This window comes from Archocentrus centrarchus, chromosome 11 (assembly GCF_007364275.1).
Source record: "Archocentrus centrarchus isolate MPI-CPG fArcCen1 chromosome 11, fArcCen1, whole genome shotgun sequence".
NCBI lineage: Eukaryota > Metazoa > Chordata > Actinopteri > Cichliformes > Cichlidae > Archocentrus > Archocentrus centrarchus.
The window spans coordinates 13,819,385-13,838,957 of NC_044356.1; the positions used below are offsets into that span (position 1 = coordinate 13,819,385).

The following is a 19,573-nucleotide window of genomic DNA, read 5'->3' on the forward strand; positions in this document are numbered from 1 at the left end:
TCATTTAGTATATAGTTCAAGGGGAGAGGATTGGGGGGGGGGATGTCATCTGAATTTATGAAGGATCTCAGGGGTATATACAATCTGTGAGAGACAGTGTGTGTGGTGCCATCTGGAGAACACAGCATGGAGCTGAACCTCATGTTCCACAGACCTGAGATGTTTATTTAATGCACAGAGTGGTTTCTATAGCCTGAAGTGGAATACATTGTTCAAGAGGAACGATCGTAATGCTATTCTCCTGAGTCAAAACCACTACCATGGATCTCTGTGACGGAGGCCCGCAGTAATAATTAAGTAGGCAGGGGATGAAATTTAAAAAAAGACATTACTATAATGTGTTTGTAATGCAAACGTGGTTTTGACAGCTGCCATCCTAAACGCAGCTGCAAAAGCTTTTATTTAATTGAAGAAGTATATTAATTATTCATCTTCACTGGACAAACTATCATTTATTGCAATCACAACAGGTGACGAGTTCTTCTCCGTGTGTAACAGGTTATTTGCTGATAGGATTGAATCACGCTCAGATCATTCGTTTCTTTTACCGAGTTTCCTCTGCCTTTAAATCCAATAACGCTGCCTTGATATTTTTCTTCCAGACGGAGTCATTGCTGAAACATTTATGTTTCCTTTACTCGTTCATCCATCTACACATAAGACAGAATGGAATTAATATAATGCAACTTCCTGCTTTTATCACATTGATAATCTAAATCAAGGTGGAGGGCGGGGGGAATCAATCAGCTAAATGTTGGCTAAGAGGATTTGAGGGGCATAGCGGGGCCATCTCTCCTCGCTATTATAAATGAGAGGTGACAGTAATGCTCGATGGAGCCCATATGGCCACTGTAACCCAGTGCACTGTAATTGTGAGAGAAGACACAGGGCTAATTCAATTTAATGTTTACACTCCAGTGGCATATCCCACTCTATCAGATTTGTTTACTACCCTTTGTGTTCTCAATTGAATGACAATTAGCATTATGCAGTGACTGTATAGTTTACGGTGTAACACATACTGCATATCTTGCACAGCTGTGCAACTAGATTGTCTTTGGCATGATACTGTACATTACGGAACTAGTTGGGGAAATACATTGTTACCACTCCCATGTATGTCTGTTAAATATAAAGCTACAGCTTTTTCTTGGCTGGAAGCAGTGACTTCTTAGAGAAGGAGCCTCAAACATATGGAACCAGAACCAGCCTGCCAAAGGATCCAATCTGACCCAGTGCACGGGTTCACAAAGTGTAAAAGTGCAGTGAAGTCGTTAAAAATTACAGTACTTCAAAAGAATCTGATGCTATTGCTGAAAATTCGGCTGTTCCAGCATTACATCAGAGGGGTGGGAATGTGTGGGAATTTTACAGGTATTTAAAGATCTTGACAAAAGTTATTTGAATCATAAAGATGTGAAATTCTGTTGTTGTTTGGTTCTCAGTAGCCTCCATGTGAAGATGACTGAATGTGAAAAACCTGAGACATACTGGCGAATTGTGCTTCTGGCTGTTCATCATCTGGGGAAATTTTTAAGGTTTTTGTTATTATTATAATTATTTTATACATATTATAAAACATGAGTTTTGCTGGTCTGGCCGACTTGACCGACCAACTGGGTGGCCCGTGAATTAAAATGGGTTGGCGTAGCTTCAGATTTAGTATGTCTGTACTTTTTCCCCTGTAACTTAACAACTTGGATGTTACTGTTTCCATAAAACCAAAGTGTGGAATAGCATTTGAAGGAAACTAATGATACAGAATCTTTGTAACAAATGGTGTGAGCAGGTGTGGGGCCAATGCACGTGTGGTAAGAAATCAAGATTTTGGGATTGAGCTTTACAATATGCACGGTGACATATCCATTCAGTAAATCAGTCAGTCAGTCAGGATGCAGCACACTGAGAGTGGTTTTCCACCGTGGTCAAACATGCTGAGTCGGACCTCAATGTCCCCTGCACAGTAAAAATTCCAGGTCTCTGAAAAGGAAAAGGCAAGTCAAATCAGTGTGTCAACAGGGGATCTGTAAACCACACGTTTCCTGGACGGCTCTGTCAAGACCAGCTGTGCATACATCATAGCCTGCCTGATCTGTGCGCACTGTTAAAGAAAGATGGATATGAAGGGGGGCGGGGGCGGGGGGGCAGAAAAAGAGGTAGACGTGGGAAGTAATCCCAACAGACATCCAGAGAACATGAAATAGAGAAGGGGGAGTTGGTATCTAATCTGTGAAAACAAATAGGACCAGCTTTCTGAAGTCTAATGACTTCTTAGGCCTATCTGTTACCACCTCACAACAGCCCACCCTAGCCTTTGTGTCTGTGCCTCATCACCTTCCAGATGCTCGCCCAGTGAAGGGGTGAAAGGTTGGCAGGTGCCTTAAGGAGCAGGGAGGAGCCTTGAGGTTAGATTTCTGTGAGGTTGAGCAGTTGTGATCTTTGGGTTGAGAGGGGTGGCGGGGCAATATGGCTTGTGTCGAGATAGACAGGACTGCAGAACAGCAGTCTGACCCAGTCGACTTCATTCATGGGTAATGACAGACAGAAAGCCTGCCTGAGGAGGTCGCCACATTGAACTGCTGCCTCCCACCCCAAAATCCACAGTCCTCCAATCCTTGACCTGCATAAGGGTAACATAAGGTCAAAGGCAGTCACCAGTGGCTTCAACAATTGTGTCTTTGTGTGGTTTCAATTGCAGAACTGAGCTGTAATTGTGAAATACGTGAGTGGCTTCACCTTTCAAGTGACAGGCACTAATTATATTTGGCATACTGCACAATAGCTTAACTCTGTAGCCTCTCTAAATGCATAATTAGTTTGTAGAGTAAATCAATAACATATGGATTTGTGCTTGGATGACCAAATCTATTTCCCCGATCATGCAAAGCAAGAAAAGGAACAAGAAAGGTCATTCTCTGCATAATGAGACACCAAAAGCGATATCTTATATGCAGTCAGTGATGCTTACATCCATCGACTGGGCGTAATTAGGTTTTTGTCTTTAACTTCATGTTCAGTTTGGCATATCTGCCTATTTAATACTTGTTTCAGTTTATCCCGAGCCTCCTTAATTCGTCAGTGAAATTAGTCAATAAAGTTAGCCATGTCTACACTAAAATAAATGTGCTTTGCCTTCCTGAAGGTCTATAGCTGTGTTAATTTAGCAAAACAGTAGCATCTCCCAAAGAGCTGTTTGCATTGCCTCTTTCAAGGGAAAACAATGTAGTGAGCAGACAGGACTACTAGACAGAATTCCCCCTTTCCCTCCCATTACCATCAGTTATGTAAACACAAGACGAGGTCAGTTTATTCCAGTCTAGACATGCAGCTCTCCATCATCTGCCCCTTGCTGTGTACACAGCACTGACCCACATTAATACATTTATAATCAATACCTCCTCAGGTCCTGTGGGCATACTTGCCTATCAGATGTTGAAGGAAATTGTGCAGTCCAATTTAAAATGGCCGGGGGGGTGGGGGGAACTTTCATAGCCATGTGCCAATTAGTTCCACTGTCAATAATGGTAATCCTAAAGGACATTGTGTTTCAGGGTGAGAGGAGAGAATGGATAGAGGGAGGAGGGAGACATCATCAAGCTTGTGCCCGTTGTTCATTGTTAATGGCTGTTACACTGACAAGAAGCATTTGATCACACACACACACACACACACACACACACACACACACACACACACACACACACACACACACACACACACACACACACACTGAGACCTATGGATGTGGCTGAAGGGGTTGTGTTATGGGGCAAAATTACACACAACCCATGAAGATAATAAGTAATGACGTCTTATAAAGGTCAACAAACAAAGCACTGTGGGACAAACACAGGCTGTGTGATGAGATTCATTAGGACAGCACTGATAGCGTGGAGAGAGAGGAGAAGGAGGAATGTGGGGGTGGGCACACATTCCCTCACTGTTTCACTGCTGCCATCACAGCAGCAGCTGAAACAGGTGTGTCTCTTTACTCCGGGCACTGAGGGCAAGTGCTGCTCTCACATGGTTAAGGATGGTCACACTTGACCACACTTTGACCTTACACCCAACGGAGTAGCCCGAGACTTCATTTAGTGGGCCCTAAGTAGCACAGGGATCCCACAACTATTATGGCTGCAATTTAATACAGACTCTGGCTGTCCGTAAATGATCTCGGCTCAAGGGTATTTACGAGCTGTGTGCTTATCAGTGTCAAAACCTTCAGGAGTCCTGCTTTGAATTCGGGACCCCTGATGAGAAGGGTAGCTGGGTCCTCCACCCCGATGCACCTACTTTGATTCACGGTCACCTCAACTGTCTGAAGAGCCTCTTCTTAAACTTGTAAAGTCAGCAAACAAACTCTGCCTCACTCAGTATGAGTGAGGCACAAAGTTGCCATTTCAAGCTGAAAACACATGAGATAACTGAGAAGTAGTTTTGTTCAAGGACACATCGACACAAGCCTGGCCTAATGGTCTAATTTCGGAGAACAGACACCTTATTGGGTTGTCACCAAATGTCAAAATTGACAGCATTATGCGTGCTACAAAAATTAACAGTTGAGACTTCTCTTGATCTAATGCGGATCTCCCTGCAGATGTGAATTAAAAACTGTTAAAAAACAAATACATTAAAGGTTTTGCTGACAGGCAACAGTGACAGATAGTGGCAGGGAGAGCTAGCTAAACAAATTGCTCTCCATCTGAATCTTCTCTGTTTATTTAATGTCAGTGCAAAATATAACGAGACTATTATGCCTCCCTGTCTCCCTATCCCTCTCAAAATGTGTCAAAAACAGCAACGCGGTGGTGGAAGATGGAGCTGGAGGTTCCACTGTAAGCATTTTAGCATTTAGACAGACACAGGCGAACATGTTTTTATGATCACATTCCTTGATTAGTGGATGATGAACTAAACCAGTGAATAATTCAACATCCCAGCAGCTTCTTCTCTGCTCCAGCACTTTTTGTTTCATTTGATTTGCTCATGAGATTTCTGCTTCTGCTTTGTAATGACTGAGGCTTGAAATGTTGAGAAGTACAATACTCAAGCATTATCCCCATTTTTAACACTTTTTCTGTTTTGTTTTTTTTTTCTCTTAAAGCAAGCTGTTGCTCTGACTGTGTTTCAGGTTTCACCCCCCCGGCCGCCCTGAGTGCCTCTGGATCACCTACACCCATCAGTGGAGCTGGAGATCTTCAGCTGAGTGTCATCTATTGTTGAGCTTGCTGTTGTGGCCTAGGAATACTTGATAACTCATGGGAGGCAATCTGTTTTTCGCTTTCCTTTTCTCATGTTTTTGCGTTTACATCGGAAACAATTTGATTCCACGGGCCAATTGAGTTTTGTTTCTCTAAGCAGTGTGGGTTTTCTTTCCCTTTTTTTTCCTTTTTGTTTTTTTTTTGGCCTTGGGAGACTGAAACTTATCTGCTTCCTTTTGTTTTTTGCACTTGGTTTGTCTTTGTGAATTATCTCAGTGTAAATAAATGTCATATTTTACTACACTTAAGAGTGTTTCCGCAGCTTTTTCCCCTTGTTGTGCTTGGTCCCATATTTCCAGTTACTCCCAGTGTTCCCCTAGACATCACGTAAAGGTTGAGGCATTGACACTAAATTACATTTAAATGCTTAAGTAAAAGAATAGATTAAAAACAAATCAGCACAAGTACAAAAAAAAATTATTTTATTACTAAAGTAACTGTGAGTTTGCAAATGCTGAATCAAATACTTCCAGCAGATACATTGTAAAGTTTCTAATGAATTGTCCAATTAAATTAGCTCCTGAATAAGTTTAAGGAGAAATGGGCCGTGCTTTTTTCCGATGATTCTTCATCATTCATCGGCTAATCCTGATTTTTTTTTTTTTTTTTTGCCTGTCATGTCTGGCAGATCTTGCAAACAGAACTGTGATCTGAATGCATTGTTGTGCCAAACATATTTGCTATTTCAAGATGAGCTCTATAGGTTCTCTATAGGCTCCTCTTGTTACTGTGTAACCCTTTATTTTATTTGAATTATTTTTAACATGCTATTTATCAAATTGTGCCAGAAATGACAGGCTTAAGAAATAGAAAAGAGAAAAGAAAGAAAAGAGAAAGGGAAAGAGGAAGAAGAAGAAGGGGGAAAAAAAGGAGAAAAAATAGAAAAAAGAAACAGGAAAGAGTGCAAGTAAGTAAACCAAATAGTTAGCCACTTGTTAAACTTAAGATATTGACAATATCTGCAAAATTAAAGATTGTGTGGGGAAAAAAAAAATAAAAATAAAAGAAGAATAGTTACACAAACCAACCATTTTGTGTTATTATGTGGGTGCATGTGTTTGTGTCATGAAATGTGCTTACCAATGAAGGCAGAAAGCCGCAGCCCCGCCCATCAGAACCTAGAGGCAGGCAAAGAGAACCCCAGGAAGCCCAGGCCACCAGCAGCCCATCAAGACATTCCAAAGACAACCGTACACCCCTCTCAGCAGACGGAGGACGGAGGTCTCAGATGGAGTCCCAGCAGCCAAGGAGCAAGGGCACCAGAGCATTCGAGGCAACGAGAAGCCAGCCCCCTGCACGGCCGGCAGCAGGGCCCCAGGGCCCCCGACACCCGAGGGCCGCCCGAGCCCCCACAGGGCCCCCCCCCACGCCGAAGAAGCCAATGCAGCCCCGCGCCGCAGCCCCCAGGGGAGCAGGTCACCACCCACATCAGAACATCCGGCCCCACCCAGGAACCCGGAGGTACCCACACCCCAGGGGGGCAGGGGGGGAGAGGCAACCAGCAAGGAGTGGTCAGGAGGCAAGGCACAGGCCCAGACCCAGGTCCAGCCAAACATACAACCACACGCACACTGGCAAGCACACCCGTGTACACATTTATGCACAAACACACTCACCCACACACATATAAACATAGATACACCATATTCACTCGCCCACCCATACTCACGAAGACTGTGACAAATACAAAGACACACATTCATCCATAGCTACCCACTCTCTGAAGATGGGAGCGGAAACCACCCCAGGGCCAACAGTGACCCCAAGACGCCGCCAGCCCGGTCCCTAAGGAACCACCCGACCGCGACCCCGGGTGAGGCGTAAGAAATCGGGGTGTGAGATGGCCCACCCCCCCTCCCCCTGCCCAACTTATAAGTGTATGTGTTTATGTTGTGAATGAATGAGGTGTATAGGGTGCAGTTAAAATTGAGGGGGCAGTTGTGCCACAAGCACCAACTGCTGGACGTCAGTGCTCGCCCACACTGCCCCCCCAAAAACCCTCCATGTCTAAAATGCAAATAAAATGACCAGGAAGGTGGAAGAAAAAAAACAAACAAACAAAAAAAAAAAAACACCCAACCTGGAAGAAGAGAGCCAGCAGTCCACTGGCTCAATAGGCACCCCGACCTCCCACACCCCAGCACAGGGCAGGGAGGGGTGAGCCCGGGGCCGTGGTGACAGCATCCCAGAGCACTGCAGTACCTGAGACTGGCGCCACCGCCCCCATCATAGAGGGTAGCCCACTCTCACTAGACGCCCATTCACTCAATAGACACAAACAAGTGACAGGACATGCTGGCCTGAGTTGGAAATACGGTGCCCTGTCCCCACCAACCACCCCACCGCCGTCCCCACCCCCCACCCCCCCGCAGTGCAGGCACCCCAGGGCCCCAAAAGCGCAGACCGGACGTCCCGACGCAGGTCAGGTCAACCCACCCCACCCGGCTAATCCTGATTGAAACTGAGGTTGATGAGCTCTAGGCCTTTGCTTATTGGTTTAGTGTTTTCCAGCCAGGCTGTACTGATTTTTGAGTTGATGTTTTCCGGCCCATATTTTCATGGAAAAACCTGAGCTGGAGAGATTTCATCTTGTTTTGCCCCTTGTTTGGATTCCCAGACATGTATCACTCCTTCTTGCTCTTACTCCAGTAAAACTCCCTGCATGGAACCTGGACTGTAAGTCACTCTTTGCTTTTTCTCAAACACATCAACACTCACATCTAATGACAGCTTACCACACAGCTACAGTCTCCGGCTCAGGAAACAGAGGGTTCCTGTTTTTGAATCCAGGCTCAATTGTTATCTTAAACAGCATTTTGACAGTCCCCACACACTCTGCCCCTCCTCTCTCCTTCTGCCTGTTTTTTTTTTTTTTTATACCTCGCCAGCTCTTACGTCACACACTTGAGATATTACACAATTATTATCTAGCCAAATCTAGATCCTTATATAGCTCTGCAGTAGCACACATTCTTATCTGGACCTTTCACTCGGCTAATATTGACAAAGCCAAAGAGATAGAGTCAACACAACGCTCCATTACCACTTTTCCTGTTATATCTATGCGTCTTATCTTTGCTCTCTGGCTGGAGTCACACAGTCACTCCCATTTCTGCTCTTGAGGATCAAGTATCTCTTCTGCCATCACTGTCTCTGCCAATCTCCGTCACACACAAGTCTTCATGCTTTTTTTCTCATTCCCTTTGTTTGCACTGCTGTATTTGTCAGTCTCCCTGTATTTACTCCCCATTGTGGGAACCAAGAACCTGCTGCACGTAGGTTTTTGTGCAGCTGAAGGTGTTAGAGGGATTGAAGAAAAGTCTGGATAAGCAACAGCTGGATTTAATGCACCATTAAGGTCATTGGTTGTTCAAGCTGCACCTGCAAATCTCCTGATTTCACTCCCCACACCCCCAACCCGTCTAAACCTCCCTGCCCTGTCTGCTCCCTCCCTCCCTCCCCTCATTTTTCGGTTGCCCTCTCCTCTTTCATTCACATACTTGGTCAGCCCTTTCTTTTTATTTGTGGTCCTCTCAGCTTTCCCTGTCTGGTCCTCTCTTGTTCTATCAGCTTTGAAAGCCCCCCCACCCCCACCCCTGTTCTTTAGCAAAAATAACTCTTTCACTACACACTCCCCATCTCCATTTTTATTTTGCTTTACTCTGCATGTCCCACTCTGTTTCTTTTCTTCTTTTTTTTTTTCTGTCTCAATATCTCCCTCTCATTCTCAGTTTCATGCCCCTCCTGCTCCCAGGCTGTTGTGTTGTGTCTGCCAGGCCTTCTCGACTGGAGGACAGGTTTCCTGAGTACTGGAACGGAACAGGAGCTGGCAGGGAGATACACTGAGAAAAGCCAGCTTGACCGTTCCCACTGAGCCTCACACACGCTCACACTGCTGCTCATACCAGTGCATTCCAGGCAGGACACAAGACAAGCTATGATGTATGTAATGATGTGGCATATCATGGGTAATTCCACCAGGATTCACTTTATCAGTGCAATGGAGAAACTTGACCTTGATAGTCTGGTGTGTATCATGTCATGTCTGCTTATGAGTAGCAAGTGCAGGGCTAAATGCAAAAACAGCATTGTTAAGGCCATTGACTGACAATGTAAACACCTTGCCTGCTTCATTTTTTTATTATTTACCCCAAAAGATCTCCTAAACATGCATTTTCCAGCATGTTTAGGCCCTCAAAAAAAAGGGCTAAACATCAGTTTTCCAGATCACCTCCATATTTGGTCAGTCTGAACTTGTCCATGATAAGTTGTGAAGCTTTTTGAGTTTTCACAGAAGGACGAGTTCATGGTGCGATGGTGAATTTCAATCATTTGCTGTGAAATTTTAAGTTGTTGTAAATCACATAGGCATTAGCCAGTATGACTCAAACTTCTCATATTTGATAGAAATCCAGCCCTGAGGATATCTACCTGAAAATCTTTAATTATTAATTGATATGCTGCTACAACCTGGATGACAGAACCACCTAAAATATGGAGAGTCTTAAGGAGCTGATGTTGCTTTATTGTGTAAACTATCAGTTTTCATCAAACAGCGGTACCCTGGGGGCATGGTGAATTTTGATGTTTCCATGAAGCACAGATTTGCTGTAACTCCATAAACTGTAATAAAGATACACGTAGCTACGTCACCCATTGGGTTCTGAAGTCCTGGTTTGAGGTCTTGAGATGAGTGTTTCTGCCATTGCCAACTTAGTTCCAAAAATATCTAAGGTGATGAGGAGGGGGTGTGAAGCTGCAGGCTGGCTAATGACTTGTGACTGACAACTTGTTAGCCAATGAGCGTGCAGTTTCATACTACTGATAAACCGCCATTTTGAAAAGTAGTATGACCAAGATTTCCAAAAAGACTTAATTTTTTTATTCAGTATGACCCAAAACAAGTGACTGACCTCATGACCTCAGCAGGAAACTGTTTACACAGATGAAGTCAGAAAGCCGTTTTCCGTACAGGTGTAAAGGATGGGAAATTATATTGCATCCACAGCTATTGCCATCTAGTGGCCGTCAGATAGAATGCAGGCTCAAGGCACTTCCGCAATTGATTCATTTTTTAATTTAATTTTTTATTTCAACCCTTAAAAAGTCCTGACAGTTTTCACACTTTTCCGTCATGGATAGATTTTCATATTTTATATGGTTTACATGTGGGTGAGGCAAAAATGGCTCTATAGCGCCACCCACAACATATAAATAAAATAGCCCCTGCGCTAAGTTTCATCTACATGTATGAAACTTTGTAGCCTTTTGTAGGCGTATCTTCAACCCAATAGGAATTTTGTCATTTTTAATTTAAGATGCAATTTTGGTGCCATGTTTGCCATTCTCAAGCACTGTATACTTTAACAAACTCCTCTGAGAGATTTAATCAGATTGATGTGATCTTTGGTCAGTTTAATGAACAGACTTTGGTGATGTTCTGAATTTTTGTTAAAGGGTGTCTCTGTGGTCGCATTGGGAATTTCAGTGTTTCTCCAAGAAGTTTTTAGAACTCTTTGCCCAGTCTGCCCCAATCTGCACAAGATTGCTACAAGTCCAGATCTGGAGATACCGTATCTACATATCACTACTGACTCACAGTCATAGCACCACCTAGTGGCAACAGGAAATCAGCATTATCGTCATAAACATTGTGGGTTATACATTATATTTTCATTGTAGTTTCTACATGATATGCAACAACATGACATATAATTACTGGATGTTCTCCACTGCCACCTAGTGGGCACAGGAAATCATGTGTATCTTGTTTGTGGAACAGCCAATTACAATCCACAGTTTCAGACATGCACATGAAAGCAGGAAACACCTTGATTGCACTCAACAAGGGTCCTATCATCACTGCTTGCACCTTAAATTTGAGTTCATTCTTTTTTTCCTTTTGCCTTTATTTATCGCCACATTTTTACTACTATTTTAAAGTTTTATACATACATTAACTTTTATAATCAGGTAATGAATTACATTAAAATATTTGAACTCCCACAAATGTGGCTTTTCCATATGCCACTGAATTGTTCAAAATCAGTAACTCTGAGACTTTTGTGAAGCTGTGGGCTCATGATTTTGATTACTGGATCATTAAAAAGCTAATAAAACATAATGGAGATGCATTAGTCATGCCTACTTGTGCTGCTGCTCCTTTTTTTAATGAAAATCACAAGCAATAAACATGTAGGCCATTTAATAGCAGAAGCCAGGGCTGTTTTACAAAGTCACAGAGTCATTCTCATGATAAAGTATCCTTGAAAATGCAAACTTGTTACAATTTGAAATGTTATGCAACATGCCGGCATAAACCTCGTCTAGCCTCCAGTCTTGCATATTACAGTCTCCATTAGCAGAAGAAACAGGCTCTAGCCCTCTGGCATAAACGCAAATTGTCACTCACACTATTAACACTAATGCGGATAAACATAAACACCACCATCCTAAGAATAACTTTCTATTTTCCCCCAAAGAATAATGTTTATTTCTCAGCTGCTCTTTGGTGTATTCCTATTTTACAGCTGCATGAATACTGTTTACATCTCCCACTGGTGATTTTACCCAGGAGAGATCTGTTGTCCCCTGCACCTGGACAGTTCATCATCCTAGCTGAACAGATATGCCCCAGAGCACCCAAGGAGACACTGAGATCAAATAACTGTGAGCTCCGGGCGGCCCCTAATTAAATTGCTGTTGGATTCTTCACTTTGGAAAAAAGCATTAGTATTTATGGATGGCTTTTAGGTGGTGCTAATGGTAATCTGATTTTCAAAATGGCTTTTCTAAATTAAGAGGATGACACAGAGGTCTAATGTAAGTTAGAGGTCTAATGTGTGTTAAAAGCCTGACTGTGGGCCTCATTAAAGACTGGCTTGACAAAGTATTTGCTTTCTTTCAGCTGACAGGGTACTGGTGTTGTTAATAAATCAGAAAGCAGTTTAGTGAAGTCTTTTAATGAAAAACGAAAAGACAGCGACAACATTAAGATTTATTGAGAAGTATAAAAAAAACAGGGAGCTGTTATAATTAATCTTCCCAAACAGTCTTCTGACTTCTACTTCAATAGTGGTTGATAACTACAACAAGACTATTCCCAGGACTGCGCTCTTCTGGACAGAGATTTCGGATGTCGTTCCTGGAATCTGCTGTAGTCATTCTCCCAATTTTGGGGTCACTGCACCAAGCGTTCCAATTACCATGGGGACCACTGTTACCTTCACCTTCTACATCCTCTCTAGCCCTTCTTTCAGCCCTTGGTATTTCTCAAGTTTCTGTGTTCCTTCTTAATATTGCTGTCACTTGGCATTGCTACATTTATTACCATGGCCTTTTTCCTCTGCTTGTCCACCACTACTCTGTCCTGTTGGTTAGCCATCACCGGTGTGTCCATCTGTATCTGGAAGTCCCACGGGATCTTGGCTCGGTCATTCTCAACCACCCTTGGGGCGTATCCCATTTTGCCCTCGGGACTTCCAGGGCATGCTCAGCACAGATGCTCCTCTATACTATGCTGGCCACTTGGGTATGGCATTCCATGTATGCCCTGCCTGCTAGCATCTTGCACCCTGCTGTTATGTACTGTTTTGTCTCAGGGGCATCTCTGCACAGCCTGCACCTGGGGTCTTGCCTGGTGTGGTAGACCCCAGCCTCTATCAGTCTTGTTCTTAGAGCTTGTTCCAGTGCTGCCATGATTAGCGCCTCTGTGCTGTCTTTTAGCCCAGCTTTGTCCAGCCATTGGTAGGATTTTTGATGTCAGCCAGTTCTTCTATTTGCCAGTGGTACATGTCATGCAGGGGCCTGTCCTTCCACATGGGTTCCTGTTCTTTCTCGTGTTTTTGCTGCCTGAGGTATTCATTAAGCACGTGATCAGTTGTGGCCATCTTCCTGATTTACGCAAGAATCTTTGCTATTTTATCCTGGATAATGGTTCTGACACTCACCGTACAGTCTCAGGGTGCTGGACAGGGTAAAATCCTCTATGCATGGTAAAGAGCTTTCTTGTTTTGGCTTGTCAGTGGCACATTTGGCCAGCTGATTATCCCAGCAGGGTATCTAATGACCAGGGCATAGGTGTTGATTGCTTGATCTTGTTTTTCCCCATTCAGCTGACTCTGAGTGTAAGCACTTACCTTACTCTCTGCAGGAACTTGCCGGTTGCAGCTTTCCTAGTGGCCTCTTCATGGTTCCCATTTGCCTGTGGGATTCCAAGGTACTTGTAGCTATCCTCAATGTCTACAAAATTGCCTTCTGGGAGTGCAGTCCGCTCAGTTCTGACTACCTTCCCTCTCTTTGTTACCATCCAACTACACTTCTCCAGTCTGAATGACATTTTGATGTCACTGCTGTAGATCTTAGTGGTGTGGATCAGGGAATTGATGTCTAGTTCACTTCTGGCATACAGCTTGATGTCATCCATGTGGACGAGGTGGCTGATGTTTGCTCCATTCTGTAGTTATTATCTGTAGCCAGTCTTGTTAATGATCTGGCTGAGGGGGTTCAGATCAAAGTTCCTTAGGTCAGCCAACTTGGCACAGATACGCTACGTCTTAACTAGCTGTTCGCGGCTAGTAAGGGCAGGAAACCGGTGGTTCAGCGGCGATCGCCCGGAGTTAAAGGATTAAGCACCTTGAGGCACCTTGAGGTTTGTTGTGATTTAGCACAATATAAATAAAATTGAACTGAATTGAATATTTGAGACTCTGCCACTGTGACTGTTGCTGGATCCTGTTCAGGGAGGTTGCTGTGATCTGCTCTTAGATCCACTAGCCACTGAGCATTGTTGTTATGTGTTGCATCTCTCTCCCATACGCTCTTCGAGTATTGCTGTTGCCCGTCTTGGTGGGAGGACTGTTCTCATATTGTTTTCTTGCCACTGAGATCACACCTGGGATGGATTAGTGGAGATCATCTGTTATGTATAGACCCAACACTGGTTCATCCTTTGAGTTAGATGCCAGTTCTTTCATAGGCCATAGGCCATTCATAGGTTAGTGTTAAGTGGCTTAACAAACAAACAAACAAACAAATAAATAAACAAACAGAATCCTTTCCCTGAAAAAGGTCACCTACAAGGACTTGACTAAAAATGAGTGAAAACACCACCAATGTCCAAAGAAAAATGTTGAAAGACCTTCAGGAAGCCTGGAGAACCTTTCCTCAAGACCACTTTAAAAAAAATAACAAGAAAGTCTGGCTTCTAGAAAGCAAAATATTGTGGCAGCCCAAGGGGAGGGGCCACAAGCGCAAAGACTCATGGGACTGTTCATACTGGCGTTAATGTGTTGCGACACAGTGTTATATATGAGTTATTCCAGTTATGTTGTATTGGTCTCTCACTGTTATTATTAGTTTGTAATGTGAATTGCACCTGTCTAGTATTGAGTATGGCTAGTAATGACTGAGGTGCCGTTTACATGAAGCCGTTTTCACTGGAAACGGTGTCGTTTTGATGCGTTTCAGCCTTTCGTTTACACGATGGCGTTTCAGAAACGATCCGCGTTTACACGAGGACATGTGAAACGATGGAAACGATGAAAACGATGTAGTTCCCATGCCAGGCCACAAGTTGGTTTTCTCTTTGCAAAGTTTGTTTATGCAAGACGCGCATGCGTGGAGTGACACAGTAGGTAGTGCGGCAAATTGTTCATTACTTACAAAACGGCCAATGTGAGAGGTTTTGTGTGGACTGACGATGAGGTTGGATCACTGCTGCACACAACGCTTAATTACAAAACGGTAAAAACACAAGAAAAGCATAAGAAACACTCGTGAATCCGCGAGTACTGTTTATCAATTTGCGCGTGCGCGAAAAACTGTGGCCGTCGCAACCATAGTGCGCATGTGCGAGTCGAGCGTTTTCAAATCACCCCGGTTTCAAGTGTTTACACGAAAACGCAAGCCGGTGCGTTTCTGAAACGCTCCACTCTGGACCCCGTTTCTGAGGTGCCGTTTACACGAAGCCGTTTTCACTGGAAACGGTGTCGTTTTGATGCGTTTCAGCCTTTCGTTTACACGATGGCGTTTCAGAAACGATCCGCGTTTACACGAGGACATGTGAAACGATGAAAACGATGTAGTTCTCATGCCAGGCCACAAGTTGGCGTTGGTTTTCTCTTTGCAAAGTTTGTTTATGCAAGACGCGCATGCGTGGAGTGACACAGTAGGTAGTGCGGCAAATTGTTCATTACTTACAAAACGGCCAATGTGAGAGGTTTTGTGTGGACCGATGATGAGGTTGGATCGCTGCTGCACACAACGCTGAATTACAAAACGGTAAAAACACAGGAAAAGCATAAGAAGCACTCGTGAATCCGCGAGTACTGTTTATCAGTTTGCGCGTGCGCGAAAAACTGTGGCCGTCGCAACCATAGTGCGCATGTGCGACTCATCCCGGTTTCAAGTGTTTACACGAAAACGCAAGCCGGTGCGTTTCTGAAACGCTCCACTCTGGACCCCGTTTCTGAAACACATCGTTTTCACTCTGTTGTCGTGTAAACAGAAGGGCGAAACGCATCAAAACGACACCGTTGTCGTGTAAACGCAAGGCCGAAACGCATCAAAATGACACCGTTTCAAAATGAAAACGGTCTCGTGTAAACGGCACCTGAAACACATCGTTTTCACTCCGTTGTCGTGTAAACAGAAGGGCGAAACGCATCAAAACGACACCGTTTCAAAATGAAAACGGTCTCGTGTAAACGGCACCTGAGACTGCTGTGGCAGCTAATGAACTTGGGTCACTGTTCCTGTTTGTGGTTGGCTTGTCTTTTATGTTAATTAAGCTGCATTCCTAGGGTTGAGCAGCATATGGAACACCTGAACTGCAAGTGCAGACTTTTGAACAGTACTATATATAATAACTTATGCATGTGGATCTAAAAAAAGTTTGAAATTTTCTAAATGTTACAAACAATAAAATTAATCAGCAATGTCTATATTAAAACGGACCCTCTGTTCAGAAGAGTTATCTGTTATTAACTCAAATTCCCATAAGGCGTCACGGTTTGCAACGTCATTAATGTGCGCAGAGCTGAGGTGGCGTTTGAGAGGAGGTAAACAAATCGAATTATTAGTCAAAGATTTAATGCCTAAAATGCTATCGAAATAAATGACGAATTTTTATGACGTTTTTTGTGTTTTTACCGTTTGTTTCTAATCTTATTTTCTGTCTGCTGTATATTTTTTTTCGCTTGTAGCTTAAAGGCTGACACGTTGCTATTGCAGTGTGCTAAAGCTAAGCTAATTCAGGTTCTGTCAGGTTCTCTCGTTGCTCCCCTGAAATCCTGTCGGCAGTTTTCATCATGACCAAACTCCTGCAGTGGCTGTTCGGTGTGTCGCTGCTGGGCGCACTTTGGGCTTTGGTCACTTTCGACCTGTTGGACCTGAGCCTCCCGCAGACTTACAGAGAGGTCGCCTGGCCGATGCCTTTTTATCTGCTGGTTTCGTTTGGCTGCTACTCCCTAGCCACTGTGGGATACAGGGTGGCCACTTTCAATGACTGTGAGGAGGCGGCGAAAGAGCTACAAGAACAGATAAAAGAAGCTAAAGGGGACTTGAGGAGAAAAGGTTTAAAAATATAGAGCCTAAAAATGTGATTATGTGGAAACCTTTGTGACTGAGAGCAGGAAACCGTGCACTGTTATCTCACACACACACACACCAGCGTCTATTCCTAAAAAGGGGACTTGCTTAGGCTGTGTGAAAAGTGTTTGATGAAACTGACCCACGAACTGACAACCTCTTCATCGTTTTGAGCAGACATCATCCTGAACATCATCCACGATCATACTTTGTCAAGTGGCTATTTATCCATAATGTTTCAGAAAAGGAAAGATCCACACTGCTACCTTTTCATTTTAAAATGTGTAACTTTTACTGCACATGTGGCATCCACGTTACCTCACCATCTTAGGACTCTTAGTTTAAAAATTGCTGGACAGGCATAAACATTTTGGAAATGATGACAGAGAAGCCAGCACTTGCTTTCTGATTGGGCCACAAAAATTAATCCAAAACATATCAAGGCTTGAATACTTTCTTCAAAGCCTTGACTTCCTGAATAGTGCCCTGACTTCCTTATGCTTTTGTGTTATGTTCAGTCACACTTACATTTGACCATGGGTCCAACTAAAGAAATCTTTGGTCTTTTTGCCATTGTCATTGTTCCTCTGCAGTATTTTCAACCTTCTGATTGGTGCCCTTGCCCAGTGTGTGTAAATGGTAATGTAATGTTGTGATTTTCATTTACAGGCATTTAATGTAGGCAAAGATCATTTCTGAAACTGGGTGTTTTCCTGGGGTAATGCATAAATGGCAAAAAAGGGTTTTCTAGCAGAGTCCATGTCCAGTCTAATTTTTGCTCTAATCTGTTTGTAATACATTGTTTGACTGATTAGATTTTCTTTCTGGTGTAAGATGTGCTAAACAGTGAACACACGTGGTGTCTTTTGCTGTTAACATTTGCTTTCATGTTACTTTTTATGCTAAATTATCATCTGTACCTAGTTGCTGTTCACTGAAATGCCAACAAACGGTCACATCGCAACAGTCTGATTAAAGACGGCTTCCACTGGAAAATCTCAGATGCTTTCAATCAGCCTCGGCTCCAAAGTAGCGCAACATATGCTGGACCATGTTGTGTGTGTCTGGAGATTGTTGCCTGTCACTGTAGGAGGTCTAGATTTTATCTGTAAGGGAATGTACATTCCATTGTCCAGTTTGAGACATGTACCCTGAAGGTATTGCTGAGAATTAAATCTATTTTCCTCAGTTTTTTTCTGTCTATAAATGTGAGTATCTTTGTGGGTTTGAATGGGTATGTGCATGAGTCCTTTTGAGTATGATGCATTCCTTATATATGCATAAGCCATCTAGCCTGGGGGCTTTATATCAACTGCTCAATGCCTCCCTCTGTGTGAAAGACAGATCTGTATCCGTCTGTCGTAGTTAATGACGAAGTATACGCTACATGGCATTTCCATTTCTTCCCACACAGAAGTTTGGTTCATAAATCGGAAAAAAGTAAGCAAAGTCTGTAGTTCTGAAGTAAATGTGATGTTGGCAGTTACTGTTCTTTTTTGAGAGCTTTAAAAAGGCTGCCTCTGCTCATTTCCAGTGAGTGCCTGCTGCGCATAAACAAAGCGTAGCTTGGCCAAAGACATCATTATAGTGCTTCAAAAGCTCCCATAACTTCTGAACGAATGCAACAGAGTTGGCAGTTCTCTTTGTGCAGGCTCTGCCTGTTGTGCTGTTTGGCTGCAGCCCCATCATGCCTTGCAACATCACCCCCACCCCCAATGTCTGCAAGCTGTTGCTAGAGCAGACTGGATGAAAGACAACCTCTCATTTACCAGAAAATCTTCTACTTTGGCAAATACACCAAAGGCTTCCCTCTGTATGCAGTTATGTTCTTACTCGTAGCCACATGTACAGTAGTTGATCACTTTCCTTTGTTTTCACTCTTCCCAAATCCAACATTTAGGACAAGGGTTGTTGAGACAATACCTTAAAATAGGCCAAAGATATTACATATTAAAACAGTGCTGGCAGTTTTGTACTATTTATTTTTCATCCCTTCTTTAAAACATACAAAAGATAAGCTTCATTCCTGACTTTAGCATTTACATAACAGCAAATCTATGTAGGTGTAATCTGATTCAGAGACAGAGATGTTTATGAAAGCCACCCCAAATGACATAAAATACTTTAATGCTCTTTTATAAATCTCCATGCATTTCATTTGTCCTGAATGTGAGGAGATTACCATCAAAACTGCTGCTGTTTGTGTTTAAGTGGCCGTGTTCACAGGAGAGGATGCACCTGATAGAGTAAAGTAACATGACGCACTGAGCTAAATCCATAATAATGATTGCACAGTAATTCATTTTATCTGTCTGCATATTCTTTTGGCTTAGAGGTGAGAGCTTTGCTCCTCTCGTGAGAAATATGTGGAGCGCCTCCTTTGCATTTCAATTGACTTCTTAAAGATTCAGCTTTGTCAACTTTGAGAGCTGTTATTAGGGAGCACATTTTAGAGGAGCAGCAGTAACAGGCCTTAAATTGTTACCTGGGCTCTGCAGCTGCCAGATGACTGGAGGGGGGAAAAAAAGTGAAATCGAGAGCTGATTATCCTGTGTTGCTAGTCTGAAGTTGTGGCTCGAGTTCCTTTATTGCTCTTCAAGAGTTATCTTTTTCTTTTTTGTGTAAAACTACATATAATTTTATATTGTGCCCGATTTCCTGACTGCACTGCGGGTATACTGTAGGTCTAACAGGGGGAAATGAATATAGATGAAAAGCATCAT

At 43.2% G+C, this 19,573-nt stretch overlaps 1 protein-coding gene across 1 annotated transcript; it reads left to right on the forward strand.

Annotated features, from left to right (window-relative positions):
* Positions 1–16,263: 16,263 nt before the first annotated feature.
* dpm3 (dolichyl-phosphate mannosyltransferase subunit 3, regulatory) lies at positions 16,264–18,043 on the forward strand. The gene is made up of 2 exons (XM_030740449.1): positions 16,264–16,321; positions 16,466–18,043. The coding sequence occupies exon 2, from the start codon at positions 16,571–16,573 to the stop codon at positions 16,847–16,849; it is 279 nt and encodes a 92-aa protein (XP_030596309.1). The 5' UTR covers positions 16,264–16,321; positions 16,466–16,570; the 3' UTR covers positions 16,850–18,043.
* The last annotated feature ends 1,530 nt before the right edge of the window (positions 18,044–19,573 follow it).